Here is an 18,063-nt window from a genome sequence, read left to right as displayed (position 1 = left end):
TCCCCCGGCGCTGCCCGGGAGGCGGCCACCCAGCGGTCCCCCGGCGCAGCCCGGGAGGCGGCCACCCAGAGCTTCTCCGAAGCTATCCAGGGTCCGGTTACCAGGTTCTGAACGCGTTTCGGGCCCAGGAGCAAGAGAGCCAGGCAAGGTCAAAGTGGAAGCCCCTCCTGGAACCCTATCCTGCTGCAGAAGCTGAGAAAAGAATGGTGTGGGTTGTTCTTGGCTTCCCCGCTCCCCGCCACTCCCTGTTAAATGTTTGCAAACACGAATCTAAAGAGTTCTAATAAAGCATCGAATTTCCCTAACGTCTGTTAATTGGCAGGGGGAAGGGGAGAGACAGGCACGTCGCTCCAGCAACCACTATCTGCTCCAGGTGGCTTTCTACCCAGAGGCAGGTGAGAGCTTTCTAGCCGCCCGGGCCGCAGTCTCTCGCGCCTCGGGCAGGTGCTTCCCCTGTGCTCCTTCACCACGCGCATCTGGCTTTGCAAGGTGAGGGACCTCTCCGGCCGTGGAGTCTGTCCTCATGGGAAACCTTTCCAAGCCTGAGATATTTCTACTCAGAGACAAGGGATGCGAAAACTTGGTTTCAACGGGCCTCACGGGTGGGCACATCATAGCGCTACAAGCAGAGACTTCCCAGCTCGGGCAACTGCTGGCGACTAGGGGAAAACTGAAATGGCCAGGACAGCGCAGCTGTCATCTCCAAGTCCTGCCCGGGTCACTCGACCTCCAGTGATGTTTGGAGCCAGCGAGACACAAGCAGTGCTGGTGACTCTTCCCTGCTAACTAGTAACCGCAGCAGTGGGGAGCCCTCCTTGTCACTTTTTAAAATTTAAATATATTTGACATATAATACAGTGTAAATTAAGATGTACAACATGTTAACTTTATAGACTCACATGTTGTACTATGAGTACCACCACAGAGAGAAGTAGCATCTCTATCAGTTTGGCTTCCTGTTCCTGGCTGCTGGCTGGGATGCTGGTGCCCTGGCTAGAAGTAAACTGTTGACAGCTGGGTGTTAGCATTTTTTTTTAAATAGCACAAGTCAATTTAGTGCTATGAAAATTTTCATTTTAAAAATCCAAGGAAACCTAATTTTAAAGAGCAGGGAGTGGTATGTCTACTGTAGACCCTTTGGTCACGAGTAATGATGACTCCAATTTTGAATAAGCCTTTAGTTTATAACAAGGGAAATAAAGATGCAAAGCTGAATTTACAAATAGGCTATTAACTATTTTCAGAAGAGGCAAGGCTGAGTGAACCTTAAACATTTAGACTCAAAATCAATGCAGACTCAAAGTTTCAACTGAGGCTACATCAGAGTAGAATTAAGACTCAATCTTGATTTTTTTCCCCTCTGGGTAGTACCCACATGACCAGAGCATCAAATTCTGTCCTTTACAAGAAAGATTACTGAACAGCAGGTAGCAAACCAATGGAACATTTAGGAGTCTGTGACTATCCTGAAACTAGGTTTAATATACCCTATATATACACACATAGACATGTCTGAGATGATTTTATGAAAGAAAATGGTAAGATACAGTAAACATCCTTGGTTGGAGATGAGCCAAGAAAAGGAGACTGAACTTTAAATAAAAGCATTTAGATGTGATGACACTTAGGTAAAATTCCTTATGCCTATAAAGTGTTGATTTAAAAAACAAAACAAAAAAACCTTACTGGTTTCCTCTCCAAGCAGGGCATGGACCAGTGACATCCAAGTTTTCACCCAGATCAAAGTCCCCAGACCTTCCTATCTGCCGTTTCAAGCTTACTGTCTTACGGAAGTAACAGTTTAACTTGCACTTTTACGTAATTGTACACACCTTTTTTCCCCTTCTTCTAGCAGCATGATTTTTCTCAGGATGGGTACCGTTTGATTTAGCCCTTCCCTTAGTGGTTGATTAGTTTGTTTCTCCAATTACTCAATTACAAACTGCTGTCTTGAATTTCTACGTGCATCCTTGAGTCCACGTTGGAATATTTCCCTAAGAGAACTTCCTAGAAGTGGAACTGCTGGTTAAAGAATGAGCCCCTTTCAGATTTTATATTGCCAAACTGCCCTACAAAATAGCCATGCCAATTATCTTCATACTACATGGTACGAAAGCTACTTTGGCTTTACTCACCCAAACTCAAGATTACCAGTCTATTTTACGTCCATGTGTGTCATTTTTTCTATCTACCCCACTGTTTTAACTATGTATCTTTATACAGTGTTTTAATATCTGAGAGGGCTAACCTACTCACTGTTCAATTGGCAGTCTTGCAATTTATTAAAATGCATACAAAATTAGTTGAGGGAAAAGGTGTATACAGATGGCTTCCCAAAATATTGATCTTATTCTATTAAGGTATGCTGTAGTGCTCATTTTATTCCTTAAACGACATGGATACTATATACACAAAAGAATGTATTTTACCCATTAAAAGAAGATGGAGATTAGATAGGAAGATTCTGTTTGGGAACTGAGGCCCAAGGCCATTCATGGAAGTTGTCAAGGAACGAAGGCAGAAACTACAGAAGTCTCCTATGGAAAAGATACATGCATCCCAATTCTCATACCAGCATTATTTACAATAGCCAAGATATGGAAGCAACCTTAAGTGTCCATCAATAGAAGAATGGATAAAGAAGATGTGGTGTGTATATATATATATATATATATATATATGTATATATATGTGTATATATATATATGTATACACACACAATGATATATTACTTGGCCATAAGAATGAAATTCTGCCATTTGCAACAATGTGGATGGACCTAGAGAGTATTACGCTTAGTGAAATAGGTCAGAGAAAAACAAATACTGTTATCACTTATATGTAGAATCTAAAAGATAAAACAAACGAATGTATGTAACAAAACAGAAACAGACTCACAGATACAGAGAACAAACTAGTGGTTACCAGTTGGGACAAGGCAGTGGGAGGGGCAAGATGGGGGATGGGATTAAGGGATACAAACTACTATGTATAAAACTGGTAAGCGAGCTTCCTGGGCTTCCCTGGAGGCACAGTGGTTAAGAACCCACCTGCCAATGCAGGGAACACAGGTTTGAGCCCTGGTCCGGGAAGATCCCACCTGATGTGGAGCAAATAAGCTCGTGCTCCACAACTACTGAGCCTGAGCTCTAGAGCCCGTGAGCCACAACTACTGAGCCCACATGCCACAGCTACTGAAGCCCGTGCGCCTAGAGCCCGTGCTCCACAACAAGAGAAGCCACGACAATGAGAAACCCGGGCACTGCAATGAAGAGTAGCACCCACTCACCACAACTAGAGAAAGCCCACGCACAGCAACAAAAACCCAACACAGCCAAAAATAAATAAATATATTTTTAAAAAATTGATAAGCAATAAGGATCTCTTGTTTAGCACAGAGAAATATAGCCATTATTTTGTAATAACTTTAAATGGAGTATAAGCTATAAAAATATTCAATCACTATGTTGTACACCTGAAACTAATAATAATATTATAAATAACTATACTTCAATTATTTAAAGTTAAAAAAACTAAAGAATTCTGGAAACAGTGACTCTTATTTGTACATTTTTGCAGGTAAAATGTATGAGGGCTAGTAAAGAGGTCAGTCTGAACAGTTTTTTTTTTTTAATTTATTTATTTATTTTTGGCTGTGTTGGGTCTTTGTTGCTGCGCAAGGGCTTTCTCTAGTTGTGCGAGCAGGGGCTACTCTTCGTTGCGGTGTGCGGGCTTCTCATTGCGGTGGCTTCTCTTGTTGAGGAGCACGGGCTCTAGGCGCACAGGCTTCGGTACTCGCGGCATGTGGCCTTCAGTAGTTGTGTCTCACGGGCTCTAGAGTGCAGGCTCAGTAGTTGCCGCGCACGCACTTAGTTGCTCTGCGGCATGTGGGATCTTCCCGGACCAGGGCTCGAACCCGTGTCCCCTGCATTGGCAGGCGGATTCTTAACTACTGCGCCACCAGGGAAGCCCCAGTCTGAACAGTTTTTGAATAGGCTGACTAGAGGCACCAAAGAAAAAGGTTCACTGTTGACAGACTGTGTGGAAAACGTCTGGGCTCAGCTGTGGAGCACACGCTGACAGTCTGCCCCAGGTCCTCCTGCCACTCCACTGTAGTTACACCAGGTTGGCACTATTTCCCTCATCAGAATTTCTCAACTCCACACTTCTAATCAAAACATGGCCTTTTAAAATATCACTAAGAGTGGGGAAAAAACAAAACAAACCATGTGCCTCCTGATGTGATGCTCTGAGAAAGACACAATATGATTTACCCAGTATTTTTGCCAAAAATATATAACCTAGATCTAACCATGAGGAAACATCAAAAAATAAGAGCAGGATTTGTAAGCAAGAAAGAAGACCGCAGGCAGTTTGAGAAGAGTGAATCCTGTCTACACGTTTTGGGGGCAGGGTAAACTGGTTGGTAGCAAATAATTTAGTGTGGACAGTGTCTTTGAGTGTGCTCACTAAAGGTATCAAAGAATACAATTTCAGCTGTTTATGGGTTCTCTGGAAATCTTGGGAACATAGCTGTGGAGCATAAGTGACAGGCTATTTCTGTTATGTCCACCTGCGTACTTCGGTTTAGTTAATACACATCTGCCCTATTTACCTAATCAGAATATTTTACTAGACCCTAGTTAAAACCTTATTATAGAACTTCCCTGGTGGCGCAGTGGTTTAGAATCCGCCTGCCAATGCTGGGGACACGGGCTCGAGCCCTGTCCAGGAAGATCCCACATGCCGCCGAGCAACGAAGCCCATGCTCCACAACTACTGGAGCTTGCGCTCCTAGAGCCCACGAGCCACAACTACTGAGCCCGCGTGCCTAGAGCCTGTGCTCCGCAACAAGAGAAGTCACTGAAATGAGAAGCCCGTGCACCGCAATAAAGAGTAGACCCTGCTCGCTGCAACTGGAGAAAGCCCGCACACAGCAACAAAGACCCAATGCAGCCAAAAATAAATAAATTTATTTTTAAAAAACCCCCAAAAAACCCTTATTATAGCCTTTTTGGGTCCCTCTGAATCACATGTAAAATCAGACTTTAAGGACTCTCATCCTACAGCCTCAGCCCCTAAAAACTGGTTGTGACTATAATTGGAATTGCACTGAGTTCTGGGAAGAACAGACCACAAACATGCAACACTTGACTTTGCTATCTAAGAACATAGTGTCTCCACTTATTCAACTGTTTTTCCTTCCTCCTTCCCTCCTTTTCACTAATCTGAAGCAGAATGTAATGAGTTTTTTATTAATCCCTAAGGCAAAACAAAGGCGAAAAAAAATCACTTTAAAAGTGTACACAGGGACTTCCCTGGTGACACAGTGGATAAGAATCTGCCCACCAACACAGGGGACATGGGCTCGAGCCCTGGTCCGGGAAGATCCCACATGCCACGGAGCAACTAAGCCCCTGTGCCACAACTATTAAGCCTCTGCTCTAGAGCCCATGCTCCACAAGAGAAGCCCCCGCAATGAGAAGCCCACGCTCTGCAACTAAGAGTAGCCCCCGCTCGCCATAACTAGAGAAAGCCCATGCGCAGCAACAAAGACCCAACGCAGTCAAAAACAAATAACATTAAATCTTAAAAAAAAAGTGTATAAAAATTTATCTAACATAAAATGGAGAAAAAAAACAAAAGACATGATGGGAAACAAAGCAAAATGGCAGACAGAAATCCAATCATACTGATGATTACATTAAATTAGAATGCATTAAATCCCCCAATCAAAAAGCAGAGACAGTCCAACTAGATAGAGAAGTCAGAGGTAGAAGACTACATTGAATATTATTCTACCTATCTCAAATGTTCAGAAAAGGCAACTTTGTGGAGACAGCCAGCAGACTGTCTGCAAACAGGCATAAGGGAACTTTGTGAAGTGATGGAAATGTTCCCAAACTGGTCTCTGCTGATGGTGGCACAACTCGTAAGTTTACTAAAAGAGAAAGCGAACTGTACACTCACAATTTTATATTATGGAACCAATTAAGTGATTAGATTTTTTAAAACTGCAGTGCAATAGCACTAATACTTAAATTCTCCAAAATAAAAATCGACTGTTGACAAAGATGTAGAGCAACTCGAAGTCCCATACACTGCTGAAAGTCAACTGGTTCAATCACCTTAGCAACCTGAACTTATGCACGTCCTATAATCCGGCAATTCCAATCCCAGACATATACTCAAGAGAAATGCACATACGCATGCACCAAGTCATGTACAACAATTTTCATAGTACCCCTATTCATTATAAGTCCAAATAGGAAACAACCAAAATGCACATCAACAGGATGGAAAACTAAATTAAGGTTTATTCATGCAATGGAACTACACCTGCTGGCAACATGGACAAATCTTAGATTGAGTCCATTTATAGTTAAGTCACAACAGTAGTTATCCTTGGGGAGGATGCAAAAATGGGGGCTTCTGGAGTGCTGGTAATATCTTTTCTTCTCTGGTTGCTGGCTACATGCATGTGTCCCCTTTGTATTGTTTGATGAATCTTTTCACACTGTGGATGAACATGGTTTTGGTATGAATGGAATGCTATACATAAATAAGATGTTTACTAAAATTATAGAGAAATATTTGGAGTAATGGAAAGCTACTGGAAAGGACTATATGAGCAGTGAGATTTTTTGAGTAATTACTTTAATACTTTTTAAATTGCCTTATTTAAAAATATTGAGGATGTAAGTATGTTTATCATCAGAAAAATCAACAATGCTATTTTTCAGTGTGGTACTAGTAGATACTTCTACCTTAGCAACTTGTTAGGAAAAAAAAAACATTGTCTTGTCCCTCAAAAGAATAACAAATACTGTGGAGTCTTAACAAATTAAGTGTATTCTAATTCCTCTTACACACACACACACACACACACACACACACACACACACACACAAAGAGAATGAGCTGAAATTCAGCTGTGGAGAAAAATAAAAGCACGTGGGAAAGTATATTATAGAGGTAAGATCCTAGACTCAACGTTTTGGTTCAAATCTCACCCACCCCCAAGTCCTAGCTCTGTGATCTCAGCAATTTACTTAGGCTCTAAGAATCCTACTTTGGTGCTTAGCTCAAGGGCCTGGTATGTGATACAAGCTCTTATCAATAAATATATAGCTAATATTACTCCCAAATTCTGAAAGTTAGAATGACAGAGCAACTACCCTTTTTAGATATTAAATGTTGCATTAGTTTGCTAGGGCTACTGTAACAAAATAATTAACTGGGTGGCTTAAACAACAGATATTTATTTTCTAAGTGTTCTGGAGGCTAGAAGTCCAAGATCAAGGTGTCAGCAGGTTTGGTTTCTTCTGAGGCCTCTCTCTTTGGCTTGCAGAGATAGCCATATTCTTGCTGTGTCCTCACCTGGTCTTTCCTCTGTGTATGCACATATCTGTGTCTGTATTTACTCTTCTTATTAAAAAAAGTCATACTGGCCCACCCACATGACCTCATTTTACCTTAATTACCTCTTTAAAGACCCTATTTCCAAATACAGTCACATTCTGAGGTACTGGGGGTTAAGACTTCAATATGTTAACGTGTATAAAGGATAGAGAACAGGATCATTTACTAACTTAGTTTTGAATAATTTTTGGAAAACGGGACAAGTATTAAGCATAATCCTCTTCCTCCAAATGTTGAACAGTCAAAAATATTTCATGATTTCGTAAAAATCCCACCAGGAAAAACCTGTAGTAATATTCATCAAATTTCTACAAAAGGAGAAAAAGTAGGCACTCTAAGCTTAAATGTAAAATGGAAGATGAGGGGAAAAAATCACACAGAAAACAGTAATTGGTTTAACTACATACAATAAAAATTTTCTGTATGCAAAAAATTTGAGAAGCAAAGGGGTAGACAGTATTGGGTGTAACGGACCATTATTTGTTATAAAAGCTTTTACAGATAATAAAAATCCTTATCTTCAGAGTTGAAAGAAGTAATGACAGAAATGAATAAAGAAAAATGTATAAAAGCGTTTAACAGAAACGTGAAGTAGAATAACGTTCAATATCCCTTGTAATCAAAGATTTGTGTATCTGTGTGTTTAAAATCCTTGCAAACGGCTAGAATCCATCACTGCTAAGGGGTGAAGAAACTGTATGAGTTAAATCAACTCCAACTTTGTGTCTAACGCCACAGAGCTCTTGGCAATCGTTCCTCCAAGAATTCTGCTTCCTGAAAGTGGAAGCACCATGGGATTGGAACTGTTTTGCACAGATTGGTCATAGCATTGTAAAGGGTAATGGAAAAACAACCCAGCCCATGCAGGACACCTGCTTAGGGAGGGGGGCAGAGGAGACAGCCGGCTGGAAGGCCACCTGCCAATGCACAAGCTGCCCATTACCATGGCTCCTTCTGGTAAATCACAGCACCAGCAGAATGAATGCTGATCGCCTCAGCTTGCATGTTGGAATGCCCACCCACGTGCATGGTCAGAGACTCCACTCCAAGAAAACACACGGGCCCACTGGTTGCTACTCAGGAACCAAACACCTGCTTAAAAATGAGAGGCTCAGAGAAGAAGCGCTGGCATTACCTAACAGCTTGTTAGAAATGCATATTCATGGGCTCAATGTACTGAATCAGAATCAGTGGAAAAGGGGCTAAGAAACTGTGTTTTAGCAAGCTCTCGAGGTGATCCTTACACACATTAAAGTTTGAGAACAAATGATGCAAAAGAAACCCAAAGCAGACTGACCCTGCATTTCTGCCCCCTGTGCATGAGGGCCTGACTCTGACCATAAAATCATAAAAGGGTTAGTAGTTTCAAAATGATAGAAACTAAGAAAAAAACAAAAATAAACCCTCCACCTATCAGCCTCTCACATCAAGATATGAATGAACAGAGTCAATCTTTTATAAATTTGCTTAATTTTGAGTGAGCCAAGATCTTTATGCCATTGGAAAAAAGGAAATTCATTTATTTACTAGAAGGGCACTACAAACTCACGTTTGCAGCAAAAGAATCAAACCACTGTCCATCAAGATACAGGAAAAAAATAAATGCACAGATTTAAGGATATTTGCTTCTCCTGAACTTTAGTAGCAGAAGGAGGACTGTTCTCATGCCCCGGAGAACACTTATGCAACAGGACTCTGGGGGACCTGGGGACCTGGTGCCTGGGCCTTCAAGAACTCCTCGAGTTGTTCCATCTTCTCAGCTGGAGAAGGAAAAATGCTCACTGCTTCAAACTACTCCTTCATGGGGGTGGATGTGTGCTGGCAGTATCATTTTTCGGGGTGGAAGCTCTGAACCTAGGACCTGGAAACAGCGGCGCGACCAAGCGGAGGCTGGCACGGGCAGTGAGGGGCCTGAATGCATCCCATCTCAGCCTACCTTCCCAGGGTCCTGCTTGGACTCCACTCACAAGGGATGCCCAGGGACCACGTGTAGCATACTGGGAGTTTTGGGAAGACGGAGGCTGTGAGCAGACCAGGTATGGCCAGGTGGCTCCCCCGTGGCTCCCTCCCCACGCACGTTTTCCATGCCCCTCACCTCGGGCACGCTTCTCCCGGTGACTCGACGCCAGGCTCAGGAGCACGCTCTTCACCCGGCGCTGGACAGCTGGCCGCCCGAAGACGGTGATTTCCACCAACTTCCCGGCGTGAACTGCGTCCACCGTCAGCAGGGCCTGGCTCATCCACTCCATTTCCGGAACCACGGCTCGGTCCGGGCCTGAACGCGAAAGGAGAGACTGAGCGGGGCACGGAGAAGGGCAGGAGGAGCTGGCCCGAAGGGGACAGAACGGGCAGGACAGGAAGCCAGGCACAGCGCATCACACGCGGCCCGCGCGTCCGGAAAGGGTTGCGGAGCGCGGCTCGGCGGCCTCTCCCGACTGGGGGGCCACCACCACGCCCCGGGTCGCGCACCGAAGATCGAGTCGGCCAGCCACGCCTCCAAAGAAAACACCAGCGGGTTCCTCAGCTCCTGCACAGGAAACCACCACGGCCGGGAGCGAATCCGTGGCGGCGTAAATAGGAACCCCAGCAGCCCGTCCCCCCGGCCCTCGGCGGCGCCCGCGTCGTCGACCATGCTCGAACCGGCAGCCAGCGGGTAAGGGGCAAGCAGCTCTCGCGGGATTTGTGGAGGCGCGAAGTTGGGCCCTTTACGGCTTGCGGCCGGCTCCGCCCCCTCCGGTGCGCCTGCGCCCTGCTCCCGGGCGGCCCTGTGGGCGAGGGCTGCGGGGGCTCTGCGTACCGCCACGCGTGGCGTTGCCCCGCTTTCTCCTCCGCCCGGAACCCCGGCGGCTCTCGGAGACGCCGCCCGGTCAGGTAACGCCCGGCCCCGAGGCGCCGGGGTTGATGGACGGTGTGGTTGGCTGGAGCGGGGTCCCAGCCAGGCCCGGTCCAGGTTCAAAGGTTGCGCCCGAGGAGGGTAAGGCCGAGGGCGGGCTCGTGGAATGTGCATCTTCTCTTTCATCTCCTGCCTCTGGTTCGTTACCGCTTCAGAATCATTCAAACAAGTGCGTCGTGTTTATAATACAGACGTCAGACGTGGGCATTCTAGAAACGTAGCAAGTGGAGACAAATCTCGTTTATTTCCAAAATTAAGAGACGACGAGTGTTGATGCACATTTCTTCCCAATGTTCTTAATTTTAGTTAAAAGTTTAAATTGTGAAAGATTTCACACATTTAAAAAAGTTGTATAACAAACACTCATGTACCCCCCTACCCCCCATTTAACAAGATGTTAATATTTCCCACATTTGCCCCGCTCTCTCACCTTTCAAACAGATGTCGGTGGAGACCTTTCCTTCCCTCGCCGCAGGAAATCATGTCCTGAAATCGGTGTGTCACCCGTGCGTGTTCTTATACTTCTCCTAGTGCATTTCTACAAGTTTGGTAGTTGTTTTAGAATAGACAGCGTCTGCTGTACAAACGACTTTGTTCTTACAATTAGTTACGAAGTGTTTGTTTTTTAAATATTTTTCACGTAAAGTGTCGATTATTTACATAAGGGGGATGGTACTAATGTACTGAATTCCCTCATCTGCATCATCTAGGCCTCAGCAGTTGTCTGAGAGGAGATATTGAATCTAACTTGTGGATATTTTTATTCAATTTAATTTAAAAAGTCAACATAATAATACATACATATTGTAAAAAAAAGTCTTGAGGATATAAGGTAGTGTATGAAAGTTCTCTCATATATTCTCCCTTAATCTCTTACTAATTCTTTTTCAATGGTGTATACTGTGAATATCTTTTTAGTTTAAATTGTCTTTTCGCCTTCTTTAAGGTTTCTTTTGATGAATACAATTCTTAATTTTAGTATAGTCAGATTTATCAGTCTTTAGGGTAAGTACATTCTGTGTCTTGCTTAAGAAATCCTTTCCCGCCCTGAGGTCTAAAGACATTCACTATACTTTTGAAGTTTCCATCATAACGTTTGAATTCTTGAACCACCTGGGGTTAATTTTTTAAATCGGGCATAATGTAGGGATATGATTTCATCCTTTTATAAACTGATAATTTTTTCCTTGAGCCATTCTCTTCGGGATGCATCCAACTTGAGGCCTCTTCAAATTACATCCTTGAAAAATTTCAGACTCCTGCATGTAGCATGAGTTGGCCACAAGGCTGGTTTGTGGTAGTTCATCATTAGATCAAGACATATGTGAGAAAAGGGAAGGTCAAGAAAATTTCCTGTGGCATTCTCATGTGGATGGCAAAGTTTATTTCCGATTCAGTTTTGTTTTGGAAGTGTAGTCATTTGGGGTCTTATGCAGAGACCCCCATGTTAAGTTTCCTACACTTGGCAAGCCTTGAGTTGTATTAGCTGACCCATGCCAGCTTCAAAACAGAATTGTAAGGTTTTTAGTCTTTAGCAGAATCTGACAAGATGAATCAGTTTTGTCACTCTGTACCTCCAAGGCTTCCTGCTTTGACTCTGATTGGTGGGACAGAGTCATGATCTGAATACTGGCTCCAGCATTTTCTAGTACCTTTCGTTTAGTTTCACCAGTTGTTAACGTTTTGCTTCGTTTATTTTCTCTACCTACACATCCTTTTTCATGAACTGTTTGTAAGTTGCAGGCATCATGACACTTTATCTCAAGTGTGTGACTGAATGCAAGTTATTTCTGCACCCCATAAAAAATTTTAAAATACTAGCAAGAAGACTTCCAGGGGATCGCTTGCTTTCATTTTATCTGCTTAGCCCTCGAAGAACCAGTCTGAGGGTATTTGGGTTCAGTCAATAGTATATGAGCGAACTGGTTTTGTAATTTCTCATTGAGAATCTTTGTTCTTCATCACTTCACTTCTTGTAATCTTCAGTTCCTAAGACGACATCTCTATACAATGAAAAATGTTACAAAGTATAATGAACCCAGTTGTTTTGTACCAAAGAATAACATCAAAGAGTACGTCCCAGATAGTTAGAGGAAAGTGGTCAAAATGAGGAAAATAAACTAATAAGGAGATATTAAATCACTGTCAGACGAGGAGCAATTATGCAGAAAAAGAATACAATAAAAGCTGTATTCTGAACAATAGAGGACAATCTTGTAATGTTTAGGTGCATTTACAAACAGTAACTGTATACCAGTTCCCCTGGGTGGATGGATGGATGGGTAAACTAATAAATAAGGAGATATTATACCACACTACTAAATAATACTCAAGTAAAGCAAGAAATGAAAATCATCACTGACAGGCTATTTGGAATATAACAGTAATTTACAAAGTACCTTTTTAAAACATTATGGACAGTGTACATTCTGAAGAATCTAGTTTTCAATCCCCTCTCATCCATCCTGTCTGCTCCTCCCTGATATAGTTAACTATTATTAGTTTTTTTCAGTTATCCTTCCATTAAAAAAATGTATAGATAAGGATCTGGGAGTTTTTGCTTTTATTTTTTTTGTAATATTACAGGTATTTTATTGTGCTCTTTTTGCACCAACTTTTTTATTTTGAAAAACTCTAAACCAATGGAAAAATTATAAGAACATTAAATTTACACTCAGTACCTTTCGTTTAGTTTCACCAGTTGTTAATGTTTTGCTTCGTTTGTTTTCTCTACCTACACATCCTTTTTCATGAACTGTTTGTAAGTTGCAGGCATCATGACACTTTATCTCAAGTACTTCAACATTATCTCCTAAAAACAAGGACATTCTCCTCTATAACCATACGAAATTATTCACTCAGGAAATTTAACGTTGGTCTAATACGGTTGTCTAATATATGATACAATTTCATTTTCCCCAATTTTTCCAATAATGTATAGCTAATATAGAGTCATTCTCTGTTGCTGTTATTATTGTTTAATGACATTGACATTTTTGAAATATTTTAAATTTTTTTATTGTGGAAAATTTCAAACATACAAAGGTAGAGAAGATAGTATAAATGAATGACCAATATACTTATCCTATATACAACTTCAAAAAGTATCAACTCATGGATTATCTTGTGTGGAAATAAAGATCACCCAAGTGGGGACAAGCGAAGGCTCTTTATTCAGAGCTTGCTATAGTAAAAGGGAGTCAGCCACCATCACTTGTGTTTGGCGGAGTGTCAGAAGCAGGCAGAGGAGCGGGAAAACTTTCTATAAAGTGGAAAAAAGGTGTGCCTGAAGGGGGTAGGTGTGGGCCTGGGGAAACTGTAGGTGGGCTTACTAGAAGCGGGGCATCGTATGTGATTGGTTAGGGGGTGCGTATCTGGCTTTCCCAGTTGGTCCTCAGTTGACATCAAAGGCAAAAATTAGCAAAGCTGTCAGTTATTAATCAAGTCCTGGACATCTTGTGTTGCTGCCATAGGGGTTGTTTGGCTTCCTGGACTGCATGCTGAAGATGGTGGCTCAGAGTTCTATTTTTATGTTTAGTCTGGCCATTGTCTGTATATTCAGTTTCTTGGCCCCTGTTTTTGACACTTCTCTCATTTGCTGGAGGTTGACGAATTCAGGGAAGGCCAAAGATCCAGGTCTTCACTGCTTGGAGATGGCTCAGCTGTCTGCATGGCCAACTGCATTGCAAGATCTTCTTGCCCTTTTTGTTGTATCATCATGGAGATAACTGATGAGAGAACGAATGTAGAAGCATTTAAGACTCTGGATAGAATGTGTCAAAAGATAATTCAGAGAGCTTTACTTGAGATGAATATTTTATTAAGTGAGAAACAAACCGTTCACAAACAGGGAGACTTCCAAACCAAAAGTGGCTTAAAGCTCCACTCTGAGCACTTACAGCTCAGCTTATAAAGCATGAGGAGGTACATTGTTTTGTATTGTGATTCTAATTGGCTGCCAGAAACTTACATTCCTTTTAGAGTGGTAGTATTACATAAGCTTACTTTTTTACTGTAGCTGATTTGCTAGGTTATGCTGACATGAAGAAAGCTTAAGTTTTGTTTAAGGTCAGAGTCATCATTTCAGGGAAATCAGGACAGCTTTAAGTTTTGATTAGATGACTCTTAAGTGTTTGGTCTAGGTCTGTATTCAAACTGTGGCTTCCATTTTGGTTTCTCTTTAACTATGACAAAAACAAGAATTAATAATCCCTGTAAAATGCTTTGGAACCAGTTATCCTAACTGCTCCACCTAGGCCAAGAGAACAAATCCAATAGAACATGAGAGTCATGTGCCTTTTCCTTAAGGTGATACATAGCTTGTTCCACTTTGCCTGTTTCATTGATCCAAGTACAACAAGAAGTATAAGCAATGACACAGACAGCACCATGGCTAGCCAATAAGGAATCTACAGCAATGCAATTGTCCATTGTTACTCATGCCAATGTGTTGAGACTGATCTCTGTTCCATCTGGTATCATTAATAACTTCTGCCAAAGTTTGTGATAGGTTTCTTCCCATCTTTTCTATTTGTATGGTTCCTACCGATGGGGACACTGCTTTGACTGTTCTCATAAATAATCAGTCAGTAATTCCCCTAGGTTGTGTGCCTGAATAATCAAGAATGGCCTCATTTTGGCACCCATGTCTAGGCCAGGATTTCCAGGCTTGATGATTTATAGAATTAGGGTCTCTGTATACAGACAAGTCTCATAATACTATTCCTGAAGTGCATGAAATGTTAGTCTGAGGCAAACAGGACCAGGCAATATGGCCACAAAGGAAGCAGTATCCAGTAGGGATGTGGAAATCCAGGAAAAAATGGAGTTCACGACGTGAAGTTGGAGCCAGGGCCTTACATTAGCTGGGTGACATATCTGGATCTCTCTCAGTCTCTTCCAAGTGATATTTGGCCCATCGTGCTGTGAAGATCGTTGAATCTAAATTTAGAATTACCTTGGGTCAATCAGTAGCTTGTAATAATTGGTTCTTCTTCTGGGAGAGAGGGACACTAGCAGAGTCACAGATTGATTTAAGGTCAATTGTCCACATAGGCGCAAATGGAAACACCGTCAGCTGTAATTCTGATGTCTTTATCATGGGGGTCGGTGATGGACAGCATATCCAGCAGTCAGTAAGACTGAGGGCAGCGGTTACTGTTCAGGATAATCTGAGGATAGCATTAGAATGAGTGTGTTCTGACCTAACAGTTACAATAAGGAGGGAAAAGAGAAAAGCGTCCATTACGGGTGGATGACAGCAAGGGGTCTTTAGAAAATGAGAAGAATGATTATAAACAAACAAAACAGAAAACAGCAATTAGATAGGTCTCTTAGTCCGACAGCAGACCAAGATCTATCTGTGGCCCTCTATTTGTTCCAGAGGTCTGGGCTAGCTGTCTGCTTCCCGAGATTGGCTTCTGGAAGATCTCCGAGAGTACTGAGTTTGAGGTCCCATATTGGAGTAGTTTTCCAATTGTGTGCAATTGTGAATTGCCTTTTTAGTTGAGAGGCATGAACCCGAATATTGACTGCCTGGGGTTTCACTGTTTCCCTGGTGTTAACAGTACCTGATAAAGCCCCTTCCAGCGAGATTCAAGAGCAGTTTTCCTCCGAGATCTCTTCCTGTTACTGGAATCTCCTGGCCGAGGATCATGAAGAGGCTGTTTAGGAAGGCTCCGTGGGAGGGTGGTCTTGATTGACCTCTTGTGATAGGACTGGGCACAGTACGTGAGTCCCTTGCCGCGTTTTGCCCTGTCTGCGTGCAGTCGGCAGAGTCTAGTGTCAGAAATGCAGTCTCTAAATACGTGCCTCCCAGGTACCAGCTCATTGGAGGATAAGCGGTACGTGCCTGAGGGAGAGGACAGCATGGCCATAAGGGCTAGTGGGAGTACCTCTGGCCAAGTGAACTCGAAGAGTTTGTGAAGGTTGTGCTAATTTTAATTTAAGGATGTTAATTCCTCCTTTTGACCTTTCCAGAAACTGTAGTTTTTGAATAAGAGATGACACCTTACAAAGTTCTTTTATAAAGGTTTCTGTAAAGTGTGTGCCTCAATCACTTGATATAAAGGTTGGGATGCCCCGGGTTGGAAACACAAAATCAAGCAGCATTCTAGTGACTAGAAAGGGTGTAGCTTTTCAGCAAGAAAATGCTTCAACTCATTCTGGAAATAGACATACAATAACTAAACATACTCAAGTCCCATGAAGGGTGAAAGCTGGATAGCCCATCTGAAGGTCTTCATAGGGCCCTTGAGGCTTTGCTTCCTGGCAATGTCCCACCTTTATGTTTTTTTCAGTCTTACGGTGTTGACAGGTGGCACGTAATCTGAAAACAGCCTTAGTTTTCTTTCTAAAGTTTCTCCATCAATGTTGATTTATGATAATAACCAATTTGTCTTTTCCATGATGGGTAGTTTCATGGAGAAATTTAGCAAATAGCCATTTGAAATCATCTGGAGCCACCAGGTGCCATGTTGAGAGGGCCAGAGATTACCTGAGCAGAGGGTACAACCAGCTTTTCCCGTTCTTCCTTTTCAAAATTGGGGGCTAAATGTTGATATTTTATAACATTCTTTTATGTTAATAATTTATCGTTTGGAGGCTTAGATAGGATCATAACTTTGGTTAAAATGGTTTGTTTGGGGCTTCCCTGGTGGCTCAGTGGTTGAGAGTCTGCCTGCCGATGCAGGGGACGCGGGTTCGTGCCCCGGTCTGGGAAGATCCCACATGCCGCGGAGCGGCTGGGCCCGTGAGCCATGGCCGCTAAGCCTGCGCGTCCGGAGCCTGTGCCCTGCAACGGGAGAGGCCACAACAGTGAGAGGCCCGCGTACCGCAAACAAAACAAAACAAAACAAAAAAAACCCAAGAGCTTGTCTAGATCACTCATGCAAAATTACATGAAATGGCTTTTGCAGTTAGGGATGTCGTGGAAAGGAGGCTGTCGGGCTCAGCTGAGCTGGGACAGAGAATGGGGCTGCCAAGAGTCAGGGTAGCTGATTAAAGCAACAAGCTAAGAGGCTAAACCTGAGGAAGTGTTGCCCCCTGTTCCATCTTCCCTCACGGAACAAGGTTGGGTAGGAGGGAAAACAAAAGGCTCTGGCAGTTTTACGATCCTGGGATGAGTGGGGGGCAGAGGAGGAGGGAAAGAGGAAGGTCTCGGAGTGGAAAAGTACCAGATACTGAGCCAGAGTGGGGAGGTGTCTTCCCGGTTCCCCCTTCTCCCCACCCCATGAGGATGCCTCCGCAGGGGCTCCTGAGCTCCTGGAGAAGAGCTCTTCCCCAAGGCCTCTGACAGAGACCTAGGAATGTAAATATTCAAAAGCGCTTGACATGGGGGCTGGGGGCTCAGCCTCAATGCTCCCTGCAGAGACTAGGTGCTTTGCTTGCGTGTCCTCTGAATGGAGTCTGTCATCAATTGACTGCTTTGGGTAGGATACATTCTCCTGTTCTTGGCTGAGAAGTGCCTTGATGTTGACACTTGGATGTCTGAAAATGTTTTAAATTCTCCATCTGTCCATAATTTGGCTGGGTTACATTATCCTCGTCTTAAGTAATTTTCCTTCAGAATCTTTACAGCAATTCTCCACTGTCTTCTGGCCTCTAACATTGCTAGAGAACCGAGATGCCATTCTGATTCCTATTCCTTTTTTTTTTTAAGACTTTATTTTTTAGGACTTCCATGGTGGCGCAGTGGTTGAGAATCCACCTGCCAACGCAAGGGACGTGGGTTCGAGCCCTGGTCCGGG

General features: G+C 43.1%; 2 protein-coding genes across 3 annotated transcripts in view; one reads left to right on the top strand and one right to left on the bottom strand.

Moving 5' to 3' along the window:
• The window catches only part of KHDC3L (KH domain containing 3 like, subcortical maternal complex member), a 1,415-nt gene extending 1,121 nt beyond the window's left edge, over window positions 1-294 (top strand). Inside the window, exon 3 of the mRNA XM_027092526.1 lies at window positions 1-294. This exon is cut by the window's left edge and continues 208 nt beyond it. Within this exon, the coding sequence (XP_026948327.1) occupies window positions 1-196 (196 nt within the window). The 3' untranslated portion in view covers window positions 197-294.
• OOEP (oocyte expressed protein) overlaps window positions 1-13,308 on the bottom strand; it is a 20,642-nt gene extending 7,334 nt beyond the window's left edge. Inside the window, exons 1-4 of one of the 2 annotated variants that reach the window (XM_027092518.1) lie at window positions 10,746-13,308; window positions 9,892-10,524; window positions 9,518-9,697; window positions 8,832-9,182 (exon numbers count right to left, since the gene is read on the bottom strand). In XM_027092518.1, coding sequence (XP_026948319.1) covers window positions 9,103-9,182; window positions 9,518-9,697; window positions 9,892-10,441 — 810 coding nt within the window. In that variant the 5' untranslated portion in view covers window positions 10,442-10,524; window positions 10,746-13,308 and the 3' untranslated portion in view covers window positions 8,832-9,102. Of the gene's footprint in view, window positions 1-8,831; window positions 9,183-9,517; window positions 10,525-10,745 lie in introns of those variants that run through there. The other variant, XR_003429876.1, reaches the window with a different exon arrangement.
• Between the last annotated feature and the right edge of the window lie 4,755 nt (window positions 13,309-18,063).

This window comes from Aethalodelphis obliquidens, unplaced genomic scaffold (genome assembly GCF_003676395.1).
Source record: "Aethalodelphis obliquidens isolate GAN/ISIS:26980383/991018 unplaced genomic scaffold, ASM367639v1 scaffold3, whole genome shotgun sequence".
In the NCBI taxonomy this organism is placed as follows: Eukaryota; Metazoa; Chordata; class Mammalia; order Artiodactyla; family Delphinidae; genus Aethalodelphis; species Aethalodelphis obliquidens.
Note: the sequence above shows the minus strand (reverse complement) of the source record. Positions and strands in the feature narration are given on the sequence as shown.